This window comes from Falco biarmicus, chromosome 1 (assembly GCF_023638135.1).
Source record: "Falco biarmicus isolate bFalBia1 chromosome 1, bFalBia1.pri, whole genome shotgun sequence".
Classification (NCBI taxonomy): domain Eukaryota; kingdom Metazoa; phylum Chordata; class Aves; order Falconiformes; family Falconidae; genus Falco; species Falco biarmicus.
This window is the reverse complement of record NC_079288.1, coordinates 47,211,307-47,227,663: the sequence shown is the minus strand read 5'-3', so window position 1 is coordinate 47,227,663 and position 16,357 is coordinate 47,211,307. Positions and strand designations below refer to the sequence as shown.

General features: G+C 38.2%; 1 protein-coding gene across 10 annotated transcripts in view; it reads left to right on the top strand.

The window, feature by feature from the left end:
- The window catches only part of RAPGEF2 (Rap guanine nucleotide exchange factor 2), a 195,216-nt gene that overhangs the window by 157,004 nt on the left and 21,855 nt on the right, over positions 1-16,357 (top strand). For all 10 annotated transcript variants that reach the window (XM_056350378.1, XM_056350455.1, XM_056350061.1 and 7 more), the window contains 9 exons: positions 1,157-1,293; positions 1,860-2,018; positions 3,689-3,841; positions 4,211-4,375; positions 7,373-7,480; positions 7,563-7,766; positions 7,882-7,990; positions 10,161-10,407; positions 14,908-15,065. In XM_056350378.1, coding sequence (XP_056206353.1) covers positions 1,157-1,293; positions 1,860-2,018; positions 3,689-3,841; positions 4,211-4,375; positions 7,373-7,480; positions 7,563-7,766; positions 7,882-7,990; positions 10,161-10,407; positions 14,908-15,065 — 1,440 coding nt within the window. The remainder of the gene's footprint in view (positions 1-1,156; positions 1,294-1,859; positions 2,019-3,688; positions 3,842-4,210; positions 4,376-7,372; positions 7,481-7,562; positions 7,767-7,881; positions 7,991-10,160; positions 10,408-14,907; positions 15,066-16,357) is intronic.

Below are 16,357 nucleotides of genomic sequence, written 5' to 3'. Positions count from 1 at the left end.
AGTGATGATTAAGGTTGATTATCATATGACTAAGGGAGCATCTCTTATACGAGGAAAGTCTTGAGAGAGCTGGCACTGTTCAGCCTGGAGAAGAGAAGGCTCAGGGGGATCTCATTGACGTGTACAAACACCTGGAGGGAGGGTGTAAAGACGACAGAGCTAGGCTCTTCTCAGTGCTGCCCAGTGAGAGAACCAGAGGCAGTGGGCACAAACTGAAACACAGGAGGCTCTGTCTGACCTCCAGGAAACACTTTACTGTCACTGAGCCCTGGCACAGCCTGCCCAGAGGTGGTGGAGAGGTCTCCCTCCTTGGAGACACTCAGAAGCCATCTGGACATGGTCTGTAGACTGCCCTGCCTGAGCAGGCGGGTTTGACCAGATGACCTCCAGAGGTCCCAACTTCAATCATTCAGTGATTCTGAGTAAATAAAAATTTAGGAAAAAAGGTGGGATCTTATTGACTACTTTCAGTAGGTTTTTTAGATCAGACTGAATGGAAAAGTGTCTAGCATTTAGGCCATGTAATCCGTCAGCAAAACTACTAAGACAAATTGAGTTCTGTAGTTACAAACAGTGTAAAAAAGGGAAATATGAGAGAAGTTCACTGTTGAGTACAAGTGCAACTCCAGTGCATGCAGAAGACCGAGCAGCAGTAGTCACCTTTAAGACAGTAATCCTGTCTAGGCCGTCTGAGGGGTACTTTATGAATCTGTCAGATGATAATCAAGTACAATTTACTGTTAAGTGTAGCCTAGGAAGGGATAGCTTTGCCAATGAACTTGTTCGGTTTTGTGAAATTTATGTTCTTAATGTCTTGCTGTGTTTTATGTAGTCCTATCATAGTCTTAAGGGAGCTATTGCCCTGGCTAGAGTATTACAAACATCATTGGTTGTATTCAGAGCTCTGGGTTACATTACAATTCTCCCATTATGCTGACTTTTACTTTGCAGGGCCTCTATTGATGATATGACCAGCCAGTCTGTGTCTGCGAAATACCCAGTAATTACAACAGGCCACTGTACATGATTTATTAGTATACAGAAACGATTGTGCAGCATTTTAGCTTAAGTAGCCTCAGGCATCTTGCTGAAGAACTGTCTTTACTGTGCTTTGTTTTTTTGACATGCATGACTCAGTGGGCTTTTTCTCCCTCAGAACAACTACTGGAATTCATGCATCAGTTGCCTGCTTTTGCCAACATGACAATGTCAGTGAGGAGAGAGCTCTGTGCTGTAATGGTGTTTGCGGTTGTGGAGAGAGCAGGAACTATTGTACTAAATGATGGGGAAGAGGTCAGTAGAAGTTGCTTTTGACTCTCCTAATACACCAAACATCCCAGATTCCATAGGTTTAAGTTTCCCTTTTGTTGCTTAAAACTTAATAAAAAAAAAAAAAGTTAAATAAAAAAGTAACATTGAGCAGGTAAATTAACCCTCTTTTTGTTCTGGATTACTTTGGAAGCTTTTGTTTAAGCATTCCTGCAACATTTCTTATACAATAAAAGCGTAAGAAAATGTTCTTCATAATGTACCAAAGGCTTTCTGCTTGTTGGAGCTCATTTGGGGAGTTTGTGTCAGTGTTTAAGTGGTATTTTAAAGCTTGCTTTCTTTCTTTGTTTCCTTTAATTTTTTTTACAATCTTACATAAGCTCTTAACATTAAAGATAAATTTAAGATCCCAGTTTTCTTGAGCTGGAAATAGTTGTACTTTTAAGGTAAACCAACTTATAAATGTTTTTAATAGATGCTAAAAAAATAACTTTTCCTTTGGAAAAATTGTGAGGGTTGTGTCTATACAGTATGATACTACAGTGTTAAATGATTCAGTCTTCATGTATCCTGCAACATTTGCTTTGTAGCTGGATTCCTGGTCAGTCATTTTGAATGGCTCTGTGGAGGTGACGTACCCTGATGGAAGAACAGAGATACTCTGCATGGGGAACAGTTTTGGTGTTTCCCCTACTATGGAAAAGGAATACATGAAAGGAGTGATGAGAACCAAAGTGGATGACTGCCAGGTAGAGCGTCAGACTGTAATACATACAAACTCACGTACATGCATATAGGCGTAATGCATCTCAATAGCCCGATGTGGTTTTATTTAAAACTGAATATATGTAAAATCTCCAGCATGTAAGCCTGTACAATAGTTGGGAAATGAGACTCCTGCATACCCACAATCTGGGAAATTGAGTTCCCTTCATCTGGGTAGGGATCATCCTGGATGAAGAGGATGAAGAGGTTTGTTTATATGCTTTCTCCAGAACTGGAGACCTTGCAGCCTGTTGCATACACCCATTGCTTCAAACTTTCCCGTAGTAGGACCTCAAGGTTCATTAGCCATTATAGGGTCTTCTACAGGTAATAGCCATTCTTCCTTACTGGACTCAGCTACTGAATCTGAAAGTAATACAAACTCTCCCATGGTGTGAGTGGAAAATCTAGTTTTTAAAAAATTGGCTTTTCAAGGAAAATGCCTTGACGTCTGCTGTAACACCAAGTGGTCAGATGTAAGGAATGCTTCTCATAGCATAAAACTACTAGCCTAATCTGGATATGTGGTTCCTATTTGCTTATTCCCATCCAGAAAATAAAAGCCAAGTCCTGGGTGTTTTAAGCTTTTTGCTTAGTCCCAATGGCTAATTAGCTTCCAGTAGATACCCTTTGAAATGGGTGTAAATATGTGTTAGTGGAGTCACCTGGTTTAGTTTACCCATCTAACTTCCAAAAAATGCATAAATGGTATCTTGTTAGGATAATCTTTTGGAATAAATCCAGACTGTGGGACTCCCATTTCAGCTACTACTAGCTGCTGGAAATAGAAAAGGTATGTAAATGAATTATGGAGAGTGCAGAAGAAAATACTCTTATGCCTTTGTCCTAAGAACATACATGATGATTTAAGAACTTTCCAATCAGTAGGAACACTGTTATTTCCTTTCAGTTAAAATACCAAAGTTCATACAAGACAGTTTAATATTATCCCAAAAAAGAGACTATTTGTAGAAGACAATTCATAGTGTGTACAGTATTTTCATTTTCTAAGTTGTAGTGGATGGTCTTAATTATTTTTGCATAGTGTAGGTGCTAGGAATATTCTTCAGATAATTATTTTTGCACTTATTTGTGGCTGGACAGATGATTCTATAAAATACTTTTCCTGCTGCATGCTTTAATCCAGAAGTAATTTGTTTCTATGTACCTGCACTCATGTAATTGAATAAATGTTAATTTTTTTAATGATTCACTTGTTATTAATAATAGCTATGGAAAATGAAAATTATTTACAATAGCAATAAGCACAAAAAAATAAAAGCTAGGTTTTCTTTTCATTCTCTTAACCCTCCTAAATGCCACACAAAAGCTTGCATGGGAGAAAAAATACCAGCAAAGTTACTGAGCTTCATCTCCAGCAGAGGGGAGGTCAAAGCAGCTAAACAAAAATGGGTGATAATGCTCAATCATTTTGCTCTGATTAATCTTGTTCTCCTCTAATTGCAAGATTGTGGTGGAAGTACTGTGCTTGTGTATTCATCTGCTTACTACTGCTGAACTGCTGGAAAGACAAATTTGGCTCACTGCAGGCTGAGAAACTATCTTTTCTATTAATAGAGTACTTGCATCTTAAGTCTAAATACTTTTCTGAAGATTTTACCTTTTAATACCGGTGCGCGATGATTCTTTCCAGTTTGTTTGTATAGCCCAGCAAGATTATTGCCGCATCCTCAATCAAGTGGAAAAGAACATGCAGAAGGTAGAAGAGGAAGGGGAGATTGTGATGGTGAAGGAGCACAGGGAGCTTGATCGCACTGGAACAAGAAAAGGTCACATTGTCATCAAGGTAAAAGCAAAAGTGGGTGTGTCTTGCAAATGTCTTGTGTTCTATAAACTTCTTCTCTTGGCAAGTTAGGTCCAGGATTAGTTGAGATACATATTATAAAAATATATGTTTGGAAATGGACTGATTATATTTCTGGGTTTTCTTTTTATGATTATGCACATTGATAACTAGGTGATTTCTATAGAGATCAATTTCATAAATTCTTCACATTTCTTATCACAATGGTTAAGCTGTTGTTTGCCTAGCTTATCAGTCAATAGATGCCAGCATTCTTTCTAGTGTAATCCACCTTCAGCATGTTACAAGAAAACAAATTTGCATTTGTTGAAAATCTGTTTTAATAACTAAGATTTTATTTTATTTGTATAGGGAACAGCTGAAAGGTTGACAATGCATTTGGTGGAAGAGCACTCTGTGGTAGACCCAACATTTATAGAAGACTTTCTGTTGACGTATCGGACCTTTCTTTCCAGCCCAATGGAAGTGGGCAAGAAGTTGTTGGAGTGGTTCAATGACCCCAGCCTCAGGGATAAGGTTAAATCCGCTGAATTACATACCTGTTACCGTTTGCATTGAAATATATGCTTTTAAGAATAAAATATGTTCTAGAGAGAATGACTAAACTGAATAAGACACAGATAGCTGGTGACATGTTTTAATGGCAGAATATATGGATAAGCCTAAGAAAATATTTTCTCCTTGTCTTACTGTGTTTTATTTAAGTTTTCATGTGTTCAGGCAAGGTAAATTAACCATGTTTTACCTTGCTGTGTTTTTACAACTTTGTTGCTAGCAACTGTAGGGAAAGCTTTTTTCCAGTAATCAACATTTTTATTTAATATAATTCAATAGAATTCTGTTATGTCTCAAAATTTGAGCATATAACTAATTTCTGTGTTTTCCATACATAATACTACTTAACACATCTTGGCAAACGTTTTGTGATACTTTATTTTTATATAAAGACACTAGAAAATACAGCCATTGTTAAGAATCTGTTGAGCCTTACACAGCATTAAAAAAAAAAAAAAAGAAAAAAAGAAAAAGCAACCCAAACACAAGAAAGCAATCAAACATCCTCTTCCCTAAACAAAACTGCCATGATGGAAGAATAAGGCACTGTATATCCACCTTTGGCATGCTGTCTGTTGAGGCTCTATACTGTGCTTCACACTGTAATACTTTATTTTCACTTGTCTACAAGTTTCTCATAGGTAAAAAAAATAGTAAAAATTCCAGATTTTTTTGCAGATTTTGAACAGAGGGAATTGTATCGGTAAAGGTAAAGAGAAATTTGGTTTTCAACTTTTATTTAAATCTGGGTATTTCTTCTAGAAATGCTACTATATCTGTGCGTTGGAGGAAGAATCTTACATTTGGCAGAGAGGATAGGCTTCGCAGCTAATATTGTTCAGCATAGGCTTGTTACAGCTTCAGAGCTCGAATATTGGAGTTCATCTTTCCACTTATTTTTCCTTGTCCTCCAATGGATAATCCTTTCAGCCTCTGTAACGGCGTGAGCCGGCACAGTTGCTGGTATCAGGTCTGAAAACAGAGTAGCTCTTTGTTCTGCCATCTCAATAACCAACCTTCCTGACCTCCAGTGGCACTGACGGAAAGGCAAGAGTCAAGAGAACACCTTGGGACAAGTGGAGATAAGCACGTGGGGAGCAAGGAATCTGGAAAATTTGAGCTGTTATTTTTTAGGGACTGGTAGGCAGTGAGGAGAGGGAAAGGGGTGAGTAAAACATCATAACTGAGGATGATCTGTAATCAGATTGGGGCATTGGGGACCCAGCCTTGCCGATGATTTTGCCCAGCAGCAGGGTACTTGACTTTACAGCTTTAATCCTCTTTTAATGCTGTTCCTGGTTGTGACACAAGTAATGGCATTCCTCTGGATGTCCCCATTCGAGCCTTTCCAGCACAGTGCCGTTTGGGTGTGCGTTAGTAACCCCCAGCACTGAAAGCAGCATTGATGCTGAAGCTATCACTGCAGTGATTTCAAATACATTACATGGTATGGCTTGCAACTTCCTAGCCTATTTTAAAAATCTGCAATTCACCTAAATTTAACCAGACATTGTCTGGATCTTCTAGTGTCCTCCACATTAATGACAAACACCACAGATGTTTAACAGAAAGGAAGTTCATTTTCAAAGTGGGCAAAATCTCCGATATGTCAGAAATGCTACCCCTTGCCTCTGTCCCTGTGGCTGGGAGCTCCAGCACGCAGTGCTGTGCAGTTGCCTCCTGTTAGAAATCCGAACTCACGGGAGTTTTGAGGGTCTTGATTAGTTTGGTTATCAATTTTGGCAATTCTGAATACACTTGCTTTTCTGGGGTAAAAGGCAAGCTACTTGGAAACTCTGAGGGTGGCAGGGGTTGATTTTGGATGCCTGGTGTCAGACCTTCAGCGTAAGAGGCTGCGGGGGTTTAGGTTTTGTGCCAGACACAGAGAACGGACAGGGGTTAGCTCCAGATTTTGCTCTTAAGCTCTAGTTTTTGAAACGTGTAGAGGTTTTCCCCTACTACCTTACTTTCCCAGCATAACTGAAGAAATGCAACTGTATTTTCAGGGATAACTTTGAGCGGCACAACCATTTTGGATTCAGGAGCTTTTTAAAAATAGCTTGAATAGATATTAATTCAACACATGAAAACTCTTCTTATTTTGTCAGGACAAGTGCTGCTGATGTTCCAGGTCAAATTGCATACTAAGATAAAATGTGATAGTGTAAGCATATAGTTTTAAAAAAATGCAGCTCTTATTGGAGGTAAAGCCACAAAAATAAAATTGATTAGTAGTATTCCTTTAGAGTTTTTTCCTAACAAACTGTAAAATACCAGCTAAGGTCCTTCAGAACTTGATAAGTCATAGTTGCTTGGGGAGAGTAGGGGTAGGCAGAAAAGAGGGGTAGTAAACTGGAAGATTGGCTTTAAGGAGAAGAATTGCCTGTATTCACTGTTAAAACCTCTTTCCTGCTTCTGACAATAGCTCCTTTTTCCTGCCTCTCTAAACATTCAATAGCTCTTTTACCCAGGTAGATGCCTAATGAAGTTAATGGTGGCTTATCTAAAGATTTGTGAGATTCAAGAACTAATATGAAGCAGTATCAGAAGAAGCTTTATGATCATGTGCTTGAAGAATTAAGCAGCTTTGGAAATGTACATGAACAGGAAATTATTTTAAGTCAGAAATGGATCCAACTCGTTGCCTTGTACCTGTGTGCTCTGTTCCCTACGCAATGACATTTGATATAGTCAGTGTTAATTTCGAAGTATTCATAGTATTCTTTATGAAATACAACATACAATTGCTTACACAAGTGAAAGCAATTCTAATACTTAATTCGGTTTATCCTCCTGGTAAATGATTGCATATTAGTAAATTTAGGTTTGGGTGTATACGTACAATATTCAAGATTCCAATGGAAGTTTACAGGGGCTTTAAGGAGCAGTGCCTTAAAGGACCTGGCACTAGTGCTGTTCTGGGTGCTCTTGGAAAATCTTTGTGTTATTAATTTTCAGGTAACACGGGTAGTATTGTTGTGGGTGAACAATCACTTCAATGATTTTGAAGGAGATCCTGCTATGACTCGATTTCTGGAAGAATTTGAGAATAATTTGGAGAGGGAGGTAAGATGGAGGGGTTTTCTGACAATTTGGGAAGGGAGTAGCCAGGCTGTTATGTGTAACAAATTATGCTTTTCTCTTGCAGAAAATGGGTGGACATTTGAGGCTGTTAAATATTGCTTGTGCTGCTAAAGCTAAACGAAGATTGATAACCTTAACAAAGCCATCTCGAGAAGCCCCTTTGCCTTTTATCTTGCTGGGAGGGTCAGAAAAGGGGTTTGGAATCTTTGTTGACAGTGTAGATTTTGGTAGCAAAGCTACAGAAGCAGGCTTGAAACGTGGAGACCAGGTATGTAATTGTAAAATGTGTGTCGTGGTGTTGTCCCCCGTGCCTCTTCCTCTCCCCTGCCCCCGGCTTTTTTGTTCCTTTCTCTTCACTAAAAAAAACCCCACTATATTTTTAGATACTGGAAGTGAATGGTCAAAACTTTGAAAACATTCAGCTGTCAAAAGCCGTGGAAATCCTTAGAAACAACACTCATCTGTCTATCACTGTGAAAACCAATTTATTTGGTAAGTTTGTGTGGACTTTTTATTCTAATTTCTGCCCTAATTTAGATGGAGTGTTAAATTATTTTTTTAAATACTTTAGAATAGCTTTGTTTGAAACGCTGTTGTACTGGGGAGAATAGAAAAAAGAAGCTTGCAGGTCCTAAAATACCTTAATTCATAATTGCAGAGAAAAAATTATGAATAGGGTCTCGTATGAAGTGACTTCACTCTCACAAGTGCACATTTCTGGATTAAGAGCAACTATTGCGACCATTCAGCTCGAATTCATAAAATGCGTTTGTACATGTAACGTTTAGTCCTTTCTCAAGAAAGAAGCCTCCTTTAGAATTTCAGTTGATCAGTGATCTTAACTGGTCTGCTAAATTTGCTTGTAGTTTTTCAGCCCATACCTACAATGGGTGTGACAAGATTGTTAAAAACTTTCTTGCCAGCTAGGTGGAAACAATCTTGCTACCCACCAAATCCATTTTCTTCATTTTTCCCTCTAACAAGTACTGAAACAGTCATGAAGGAGTCTTTAAGCATCTCAGGACCTCAGTTTGCATCATAAGTGATTACATGGGTCTGATTTTTACCACTGTATACCTGGATTACTTATATAATTTAGAGATCTCCAAGTATCTTTTTCAGGATCAGTTCTTCATCATAAATAAGCAGGGCAGAATATTACCACAGGATGTCACAGCACTGATTATTAAGTAAGCTTAGGTTAACTCCAAAAGTAATTTGTCAAATCTGTTCCCTGGGGATTTATTTTTTTTTCTTTTTTGCTTTGCAGTAAAGATTCTGTATGTATCAATTGTTTCTAATAATTAATTTTAAAATATATCTGTACATGCTTGTGTAGCAGTATGTACTTGTTTCTCTGTGTTAAGTTCTGTGTAACCATCCTTCACACACTAGGTTTTTAGATCTCAGGTGTTGCTTTAGTATGTTTAAGATTAAACTCAATTTCTTCATTTCAGAAGTTGTGTTTTTTCCAAGTTTTTAATCTTGTTGCTGTACTGCAAATACTGAAATCAGATCACAGTGGTCTCAAAACGTTCACTTTCCATGTATTGCATGCAGTATCCTTATCAACAAATCCCAAAAGGAGAATTTCCTCTTTTTCTTGTTTTTTTAACATCATCTTCTTACCTGTATTTAATTTGTCTCTCTAGCCCCCAGCTCCTGTTTGCCAGTACAGTTACTGGCTCAGAGTATTCTCCTCCACTTCTTTTTGTGTGTCTTATTTGAAGCTTTTGAAGTGTCTTGCTGATTTGTTGTGTACCTCTGGAGATAAGGACGAATATTAAGGATAAAATCAATACTTAATAGTAAAACCTAGCCCCTAATACTCATCTTAGCTGGTTCCCTTGTTCCCGCTTTTCTGTGATTCCTTGGTTTTAATTATCAGTTTTCATTTATTATTAGAAATCAACTCATCAGATATTTTTCCATTTATATATGGAGACTTCTCACACTCAAAATAGGTGACTTGTTCTCCAGATCAGTTTTGTTTGGTTTTATTTAAACATATCAACATTTTTGTGAAGCTGGAGGTTGCAGTAGAAGTACTAATTGCTGCCTGAGAGATTGCTCTTTGCTAGGGAGCTGAGGGAGCCTGAGAGGGTTTTTGTGTATCTGGCAGATGGATGCAACAGCCTTGTCAAACAAACAACATCCAAGTGCCTCAGTAGTCTCATACTTGCTTACATTTTCCTTATGACTTTGTTGCAGTTTCCCCTTGGATTTTTGATTTTTTGATCCTGTTGCTAGTAATTTTGTATCCTTCTGGGACCTTTGTTGCTGGCTGTCTGTTTATAACTTTCCTTCTCAGTTGTTCCTTTTCCTCTCTCGTTTTTGTCCACTGGGCTCCTTCTGTGCGTGCTACTGTTCTGCAGGAGCTTGGTCCGTAGGTTGAAAAGGTGAAGTCTAACCATCTTGTTAGTGGTCATCTAGTGTATTTCTGTTCTGAGCTGGGCCATTTTTACTGATTTTCTGATTTATGCTACAGAAAATTAATGTCCTTTTTAAGTGTTTTTGCAGTCTCATATTTAAATTAATTTAATACTTGAATTCACAGAATATACTAATCAGTTTTTTGTAACGATTAATATTAAACTGGTCTGGTGCACAGTGCTGTATTTTAAATTTCTTTTTCTTTCCTCCCTTTTTCTGTCTTACACAGTTTTTAAAGAACTCTTAACACGGTTGTCAGAGGAAAAAAGAAATGGTGCTCCCCACCTACCTAAAATTGGTGATATTAAAAAGGCGAGTCGTTATTCTATCCCAGACCTTGCTGTTGATGTGGAGCAGGTAATAGGATTAGAAAAAGTAAATAAGAAAAGTAAAGCCAACACAGTTGGGGGAAGAAATAAATTAAAGAAGATACTTGACAAGACTCGAATCAGCATTCTGCCTCAGAAACCATACAAGTGAGTTTCTTATTTACTCTTAAATAATTGCTTTCTGTTAAATTTTAACAATTTCTCATGATACTTAAAATTTGTCATGGTACTTTCTTTCTTTATTAATGCAGGCCATGTTTATAGCTGAAAATATATACTAGAAAATACTAGTCTGAATATTTGAATGGTCATGGACTACTAACAATGCAACTTCTGACATCAATGTGGACATATTTTACTTCTTATAGATAAAGTGATGGAACAAATCCTTTTTTGTGTCATTTACTGTTTTCTTTTAAGAGGACTGCTAACTGAAAGCATCCCAGGCAATTAACGTCGGGATAACTCCGCAAGCACGTTTGCTTGCAAGTCATTGATAGGAGCAATGATTTCAAATTATCCACATTTCAGTGGCCTAAAAATTTCTGCATATTGCCATAAGGGAGACTGAGGTTAAAATTTTAACTTGGTTTTTTTGATAGAATTGAGTATTCTTAATGAAAGCTAAATATGGTATTTGATATTTTTTATTCTATGAACGCATTTTAGAAATAGAGTTCTGATAAGTACTGCTGGAAACAATACAAGTATGACTTTTACATGATTTTATGGGAATCTTATTCTCAGCCAAGGCAGATGGCATCAATGAGAAAAATGAATTGTAGAGGGTAGTTGATGTGTACTCAGTGTTTTCTCTTGCATTTTCCTTTTGTGTGTCCCACTGAGGAAGAAATCTATTCTGTGTAAATTCATGAAAAAGACACTTGTGCTGAAAATCTCAGATTTTTTCCTGCTATCACTTTAAAGAATAAGAGTTTGCTTAACTAATGTTAGGTATTCCCTACTAAATTAACGCTGTCCTGAAACATTATAGATAGAAATTTATTAATGTAAAGATTAAATGAATATAAATTATTACATTCAAATAGTGGCTATTTATTAAATTGACGCAGGTACATTTCAGTAGAGGACAATCTGCAAATCCTCTTTTTATGTTATTTGTCTTTAGAATGTTTTCTTTATTTTACCAGTCTTGTATGTTTATTCCTCTGATGAACTGTGCATGCTCTTAAGTGTGATTTTTTTTACATTGTTCACAACTTTTGCATATAATTTTCTTGTTGGTTTTCTTGTTTTTCTTTTGATTCTTTTCACTTTCGCACTTTTTCTGTGCAGGGACCTCTTTGGGTAAGACTTAGAAAAACAGCACTCTTGACCTATTTTCTTTTCCTTTTCCTAGCATGACTTTATGTGTTATATATAGCAATTTGTTTGCAAAGCCTGTTGACATTCACTTGTTTGTGTCTGCAGTTTCTGCATAGAGATGTTTAGCTGTCGAATTCTCTGTTTGTGCTCCCCCTCCTCGCCCCCCTATTGTATAGAAACTTCTGTCTTGTTCTTCCTGATCTCTAATGGTTTTGCATATATTAAGGACTTTACCTATTCTCACATGTTTTTAAATAGCAAAAATCAAGAGGGATGAAGAAGCAGATTTACTCATTAATTAAAGTAGGTATTTAAAGACTTTGAGTCGACTAGCATATGAGGTAAAACTGTCCACCTTTTTTTGTATGTGAATACTGCAGAGGTCTCCAGTGCCTCCAGAACGTATCCAGATAAACCCAATCTTTAAACTAGAATGAGGTCACTTAGAGGGAGCTTGTCTGCTCCATGAGACATTAAATCAGTATTAAAGATGAATCAGTCTGAGCAGGAGATAATGCCTTCCTTCAGGTTTGCTTTTTAGTCCAATAACACCAAAACTGATGCTCCCAAACTGAGAAAACAGCCCCATTTCTTCTGCATCTCCTCTGAAATCTCTGAAATCTCCTTCTCTCCAGCAGCTATGAGGCATCTTTTGAATTGTGCTTCTGGCTACAGCCTCCGCTTGAGCTCTTTGCTTTCTTTACTCTTCTAATCCAGAATGGCTTTGTGGTCTGTAGGCTCAGCTGCTCCGACTAAGGATTAAACATAACCCCCAGCTCCAACTCTAGCAAAGTTCTGCCTGCTCTGTAGCGCAGCATCCCAGCCAAGGAAGCAGCCCCCGCTCTGTCCTGTGTTTACAGGCCTGCGGTGGGATACAGTGTACTGTCACTCCATTATCCCTTCTACCCTCTCGTTTGGCAGGGAAGTTAGTTCTTAATGCTCTCTTCCTGCATGGCAGATGCATACAGAAAGCAATAGGAACGCCTTTCTCCTTTCACTGGCATAACGAAGTATTTTACCTGACAGCAGGGGCGGTTTGTCTTCATGGGACTTGGAGTTTTCTAGTGTTGCTATTTGTGTCTGAAACTTCTGGGGTTCATTTCTTGTTTACATACATTAGAAGACGCTCAGATTGTGATTTAAGTTCTAAAAATAAAGTAAACAGAGTGTAAAGTAAATACTTTCCAATTTAGTATATGAATACTTAGAAATGTGAAGAATTTTAGAAATACTACCTTAAAAAAAAAGAAAAGAAAAACTGCCTAGCATTTGCTAGTTGATCCACTTTACTGAAGCTGCTTCAGTCATGACGCACAGGATAGGTATAAGATTATGTAAAACTGATGAACCACAAAAGGAATACATAATGCAAGTGAAGATAATAATACAAGGCGGAGGGTTACATTGTCTTCATTTGATTGGAATTTAGAGAAAATACTGCTGTTGGCACACTTATGAAATATACTGTATAGTTGTTTAGAACCACTAGAAAGCATGTTGAGGTTTGGGGGCTTGGTTTTTCTTAGTTTTTTTTTTTTTTTTTTTTAGTATGTGTGGAGCAGTTCCTACTTGAAAGACAAGATGTTGATTGCTGGGAACACTTTTAGTTGTAGTGAAAGACTTGCTTGTGGCTTAGCATAGAAGTGCTGTGAGCTGAGTTGATCATCACTGCTTGTGACAGTACTTTGTGCTTTATGTGGAAGTACAAAAATACAGATGTTCAGATTCAGCTTAACTTCTCAGAAAGAGAGAATCCCTGAAATTTTTTCAGTGACTTCAGTGTTTCTGTCAGTCTCATGGCTTGGGGTTTACGCTTCATGAAGTCTTTTGGTAATAAAGAGTTATCTTGTTTTCTAAAAATAAACCTATGAGAAAGTCCAAACACATCAATTAGAGAGATACCCCTCCAACCTCTTCTGAGTTGTGTTGCCTTCTAAAAAGCAGTTGCTGTGTCCAAAATTGTCTTAAATGCCCAGAGATCCTGTCCTAGCTTCCCAGAGTACCATTCATTTCATAGCACTTAAAGAAGTGGTACAAGAGTGTACTGGGTAAAGTAATTCAGGGGTAAGCACAAAAGAGTGTTTGTACTGTAACAGTTCTATGGGGATAATTATCAGGCCCTTAATTACTTTTGTTTAGATTTTCTGAGGATGGATATAACACTAGACAGACACTTAAGTACCCCAAATTAGGGTGTAAATGGTCATTTGTTTTGCATAATTTAATTCAGTAGTTTGACTTTTTAGATTTGCAGCAGTTTGCAGTGAAATCTAAGCTCTGGTTTATGCTTTATTTACACGTGTAGATACAGATTTAGATGTGCTTGGCTTTTTAAAAGGCTTTGCCTATAGTAGCTAAATTATTAATTATTTTCACTTTCTATAAAACTGCTATTCAACATTTTACACCCTGAGAGTATTTTATTAAGGATTTGCATCTATATATTTATAGAAAAGTTCAATGGCTAGCTCCAGCTCTACATCCTGTAGCGGTTGTTCTGCTTCACTTGCTGATTATGAACTCAAAACCAAAAAGCAAATTAGTGCCTACTAGAATATGATGATAGCTCTGTCTCTGATCCATCTAGCACTGTTGGCCTCCTTTGGGACCTTGTCTTTCACAATTTAATAGACAAAAGCCTTTACTTTTATCACAGGATGCTTTATTTACAGCTGTCAGGTACTTTGGAGGGGACTCCCATAGCACCCAGGTGTGGATGCCTACCTTAGCCTTCCAAGTTAGCTGGCGTCACTCCAGTCACATTCAGTGAAGAGAATCTCAGAGAAGGTGACACAGGGTGGGAAAATGTATCTCAACAATCCTCTCTTACCTGTCTGTTGAAAGATCTTGGGCTGTATGGCTACAATACATCCCAAAGTACAGTTGCAAATCCTATCTGTGATGGGGTGAAAGAGCTGTGAAATTCAGGTCGTATAAAACAGCACCGAGGGGACAGCAGTATTCGTCAAAGTCGGGTGATGGGTGGTGCAAGAGTGATGAGGTGTGTACCACCTTTGGAATAAAGTTCTTGACCGCTGTGAGAAATCATCAAAAAATAATGAGCCTAGCAGCTCCTCAGAGCTTAGTGGGGAACATGAGGATCTTCTGGCAGGCAGATCTGATCACTTCGAGTGGACATCTGGGTGCTGTTGACAAAACCAGACAGCAAGCACTGTTGTCTGGGGAATTTTAACTTCTAAATAGCGATTACTGTATTAACAGAGTGTGAAAATGTAGCAATATAGATAACCCTGGATCCATCTAGTATAGCTTGAGCTCTGAATGTCTCCAAGTCCTGATTTTATTTCTTTCTGGATGCAGTGACATTGGAATTGGCCAGTCTCAGGACGACAGCATTGTGGGACTGAGGCAGACGAAGCACATTCCTCCTGCTTTGCCTGTCAGCGGAACCCTGTCATCCAGCAATCCCGATCTACTGCAGTCTCATCACCGCATCTTAGACTTCAATACTACTCCAGGTAAGGATCTTTCTTTGTTGTTCTTCTTGACCTTATAATTCCCTTTCATTGATTTTCTGCCCCCACCCCCTGGACTTCCAGAGTCTGAAGATGCATATAAGTTTCTATGCTGTCACCTACAGATTAGCCACATATTAGTGCATTAGGATTCATTACATTTGATCCAATATACTTTACCTAAATGTATTAGATGTCCATTTTTCAGGTGTGTTGTATACAGAGTGCCTCTTGTTGATTGAATATACCTGGCCAGTGAAAACTTACTTTGCTTGCCATTTTATAATTTGCCCTGATGCTGCAGTCTTGTAAAGTGACTAGGCATCAGGCTGTGACACAGGATGTGTTTCAGTCCTTTTCTGAACAGGTTTATATAATCTGTACTACATCTGTAACAGACAGAGTTTCAAAGTTCCCTGTTAGTTACCTTGCCCTAAAGTCTTTGTATATGAAGTGATTTAAAATCCTGTTCTGAAACAGATCACAAAATGAACACATCTACCAGAAAGGAACAAAGCATGGGGGCGAGTGAGGGAGTAAAAGAGGAAGAACATGAGAAACTTGAGAGCCTTATCTTGTGAGAAGGGTTTAGCCATTGCTCCTGGCGAGGCTGGGATTTGGGCTCTTATCTGGCTGCAGGAAGGTTCTTGGCGAGAAACCTTCTCTGAATTAAGCATCCAAATCTTTGCTATTGAAAGGCAGCTGCTGGAGGAGGATGTGGTGATGGTAACTGTGCAGACACTTGGTTATTTCGATCTAGTCTTTTAAGAGTATTTCTCAAAAGTGGAACCGAAAATTCAGTGCCCTCCTAAGCCTGAGGGATTTCAAACCTTACCTAAAGGAACAGCGCTTAAACATCAGCCTACGTGCTGGCACAGTCATCACACCTGAAAGTGATACTGAGCAGCCCTTCATCATGGGTTGTAGGGGTAGAGATGTCTGTGGGTTTTGTCCCAGTGTCTAAGATTGCTCCTGAGAGAGTGGGAAGATTGGTATTTTTTTATTATTATTTTATCTAATGACTAGCATCCAACACTTTAAAGATACTCTTTTTCAATAAGAGCTTAACTTCTCATCAGCACTTTATCTATAAATGGGTGAAGATTCCATTCTCCAGCTTGGCATTGACCTAGACCAGACGATTCTGAGTAATTGCTGTGCCCCTAATTCCGAGCACAGAGCCTGGCTGACTTCCAGAGCTGTGGGCATTGCTGTCTCACACAGCTCAAACTCCATTAATTGAGCAGGAATACCATTACAGGTCTTAAAATTCTTCAATCACAGATGGAGTTTGG